At 26.8% G+C, this 3,650-nt stretch overlaps 1 protein-coding gene across 1 annotated transcript; it reads right to left on the bottom strand.

Annotated features, from left to right (window-relative positions):
• Window positions 1–590: 590 nt before the first annotated feature.
• On the bottom strand, window positions 591–3,423 carry LOC132943283 (retinal homeobox protein Rx-B-like). Its single transcript, XM_061012209.1, has 6 exons — window positions 3,288–3,423; window positions 3,024–3,158; window positions 2,165–2,276; window positions 1,971–2,097; window positions 1,823–1,908; window positions 591–1,219 (listed from the first exon to the last, which is right to left on the bottom strand). Exons 1-6 carry the CDS (start codon window positions 3,360–3,362, stop codon window positions 1,062–1,064), a joined length of 693 nt encoding a protein of 230 aa, XP_060868192.1. The 5' UTR covers window positions 3,363–3,423; the 3' UTR covers window positions 591–1,061.
• Between the last annotated feature and the right edge of the window lie 227 nt (window positions 3,424–3,650).

The following is a 3,650-nucleotide window of genomic DNA, read 5'->3' as shown; positions in this document are numbered from 1 at the left end:
GGTATACCACTATAACGCGTCGACGGGTGATCAATGACAATCTTAATTTTTAGTCATAGGGGCAATTGGTAAAAAGTATATAAGGGCATATTGAATAATGTAATAATGATAACGATAACTAATCAATTCGATTATTTGCGAACAATAGCAAATACTTGAGTTTTACGAAATTTAAATCATAATAAATAGAAGATAATATTAGCTTAAAATTTCTATTTCTTTGTGCAAGTATAATTAACAGTACAATTGTTCGTATATTTTTGACAAACAAATAAGTAATTTATACAATTACTTTGATTTTTATTCAGATGACGTACATGATAAACCTGTATGGCTGTATTATAGATGTAAAATTAAAGTTTATTAAGTACCTACTTATCTTCTTACTTGATTATTGAATACCTATTTAAAGTTTAATATTACTAAATACAATTTATATCTATTACCCGTTATAGCAACGATTCGTCTATAATATATACAATTAATGTATATACTATGGATAATCATATTACTTTATTCTTCAACAATTTAAATGACAACAATAATAAATAATAGTGTATTATTTTTAATAAAGAATGACGTACTTATAAGTTTAAATTAAAGTTTACATTTATTTATTGAAGTAAGAAGAAACAAATAATATTTCTTAATTCTGATATTGCCGGTGCACAAGTAATATTTGCATAAGACATATTATTATTCTATTATAGTTGCTTTTGCAAAAAGTAAATCAATATATAAATAAAAATATAGTAATATAATATTACAATTTAAAAAGATTAGGTACTTATATTAAAGTAAGTAAACAATTTTGTCTAAAGATTACTCACTTATTTGTTTAATATGTATTTATAATATATACATTTAAATTTTTAATATAATAATTTATGATAATAAAGAGTGAAATACTATGATTATTTTATATTTTTTAAGTATATAATTAATTATATTTATTAGAAATTATTATTATTTAAACTGTACATATTCTTTTTGACTAAGGCTTAAATTTAAAGTAAATTGCATTTTGTCTTTCTTAATTATTTAGTCTGATTAAAATGTATTTAATCATTTACGTTTATGTCATTTTCTTCTTCAGGACTGGTGGACCGAGATTTTGAGCATGTTAAATCCACAGAACCTACCATCAAAGATAGATTTCCGTTCATGTCCGATCTAGTGTCCTGGTGATGAGCTGAACGTCTATTTGAAATGTCATCTTCTGAAAATGGGTAATATAAAATAAATATAATATTTTATAATATAGGTAAAGTCTGGCATATCTCAATTTATTGTTATTTTTAAAAAAATAATAAGCAGAGGAATTGTTCGATAAGTTTATTATGAGTTTCTACCTATATAGTTAATAATAATATATTAAGGGTGGAAATAATTAAACGGAATAAAATATAAATACATCTAAAAACTAATAGCTATATTACGTATAAAATGAAAATACATTGTACCTACATAAGTTATATATAAATAATAAATATCTATTAATATACATTATAACGATTGTATAGCACTATAGTAAATGAGTATTCAGATTAAAAGCTAAAAATCATTGATCAAGTAGGTAGATACATTATCAAGTATGCAAGTTTTATATTATGTTGTAATTGTTGAACTATGATCAAAATTAATTTGAAGTTAAATTAACAATTTTTTAAGAAAAATAATTTAAATTATTATATTTTCATAACTTTTAAGTATTTTAAACGCATTTTATTACATAGTCGAATATATTTTTATTTGAATTACAGAATATATATTATTTTTTTTTTCAATCAGGAATTGTAAATTATTTAATAAATAATCTTACCAGTAGAAGAATACGGGCAGAACAATTTGGTAGTAATTGTATTTGTTGGCGGTCCAACTAATGGTGGTCTTTCTGTTACTTGAAAACTAAAAGTGTGCGTGTTAATATATTTTCAAATTATTTACTGTCTGGGGATTTATAACCATACTTTTGAAGCATTCGGTAACTTCCTGGTACATGGGTGGGTGACGAGACTACAGTTGATTGGGTTGGAGGCGTTGGAGGAGATTCTTTATCATCCGCCAAACGAGTTGCTCCCTCTGGTGCTTGACGACCTGAGAATCAATTTTAGCTCATTGAAAAAAATGTGTTTATAATTAAGTTTTTCAAAAATTGACTTACCCAATAAAAGCGATTGTGTGTTCAAACCCATACAGCGAATTCTCCATGCGTCTTGAATTATTTGGAGCCGTGCGTGCTTGCGCCACTTAGCTCTGCGGTTCTGAAACCATACCTATAATCACAAATAATTAAATTGAATTATTTAATAAACATTTATTTATCTTGAACCAGATATGATTTATCATAATATAGTCATATAATATTCCTATATTTCCTATACCTATTATGAAAAATGAATTATAATAAAGATGTTCTACGTTATTATTTATCAAACAAATACCTAAGTTTCATGTTAAAACATAGGTACTTATGGTAGAGTAAATAAATTTAAAAATACTGATTTTAAAGTTTATAGTTTTTTACACACTTCTAAAAATGCCTTAATATTTGTAATATAGTTTATAATTTGTCATTTTTGTTTTAATTATTTAACGCTAGGCTCGCAGCTTTTCAAAATATTTAGCGTCATGTTAAATATTTATAAAATATAAAATAAATGGACTTAGTTATAGAATATTACAAGTTCCAACCGCAGTATTTTAAACTCTATAGGTAATTAATGATAATTTTTAATTTTTTATAAGTTATGTAGGTGTTTTCAAATATTCAAACGATTGAAGTTTTCAAAATAATTAATAAAAAATATATCATATATGATAACATGGAAAAAATATAATATTTACACGTATTATTAGGCTAATTAATAATTGGTATGTTATTTGAAAATCAACGTCATGGTTTGGAAGGGAAAGAAACAAAAATGTTTGAAAATAAATTAGACGATCGCTTTGAAAGCACACTGACACTATATATCAAGTACATATTATGTAGTTAATAAAAAAAAATATTTAATATTGACCTGTACACGAGCTTCAGAAAGATTAATTCGTAGAGCTACTTCTTCTCTCAAAAACACGTCTGGATAATGAGTTTTCTGGAAAAGGCTTTCGAGTTCTTGTAACTGTTGTGGCGTAAACGTCGTCCGGTTTCTTCTCTATTTATAATAACAATAATCTATTTTATAATAAATTTAGTAATATTTAACAATTCAAACAGACTAAATCGTAATTCTTAGAACGTAAAAAAAAAACATCTTCCTTAAGTAATATTGTTGCGAACTTGCCTGTCTTCGTCTACCAAACATGTACTCCGATAAAAGGTCACCGGGTAACGGCGATAAGTAGGGTCCTCCAGCCATAGCGCACAACGACGGGGACGATTATGATTTCGAAATTTAACTGACAGTACGAACATCCCTCCGGAAAATACGGGCCGACGAAAACCACCCCATTGGATGCGGTCTTCGGCCAATGGCTGCGTTTGTTACGGTCGCGCCCCGTGTTCCCCTCCTGAACGATAATTGCGTTGTAAGCATACGTATATAATAACAGTAAAATACTTATTATTATACAACTTAAAAGTCGGTGAATGACTATGAGTATTTTCGTGTAATTTCGTCTGGATGCACATGAATGCACCGCGATGT

The sequence above is a fragment of the Metopolophium dirhodum genome, chromosome 4, assembly GCF_019925205.1.
Source record: "Metopolophium dirhodum isolate CAU chromosome 4, ASM1992520v1, whole genome shotgun sequence".
In the NCBI taxonomy this organism is placed as follows: domain Eukaryota; kingdom Metazoa; phylum Arthropoda; class Insecta; order Hemiptera; family Aphididae; genus Metopolophium; species Metopolophium dirhodum.
Note: the sequence above shows the minus strand (reverse complement) of the source record. Positions and strands in the feature narration are given on the sequence as shown.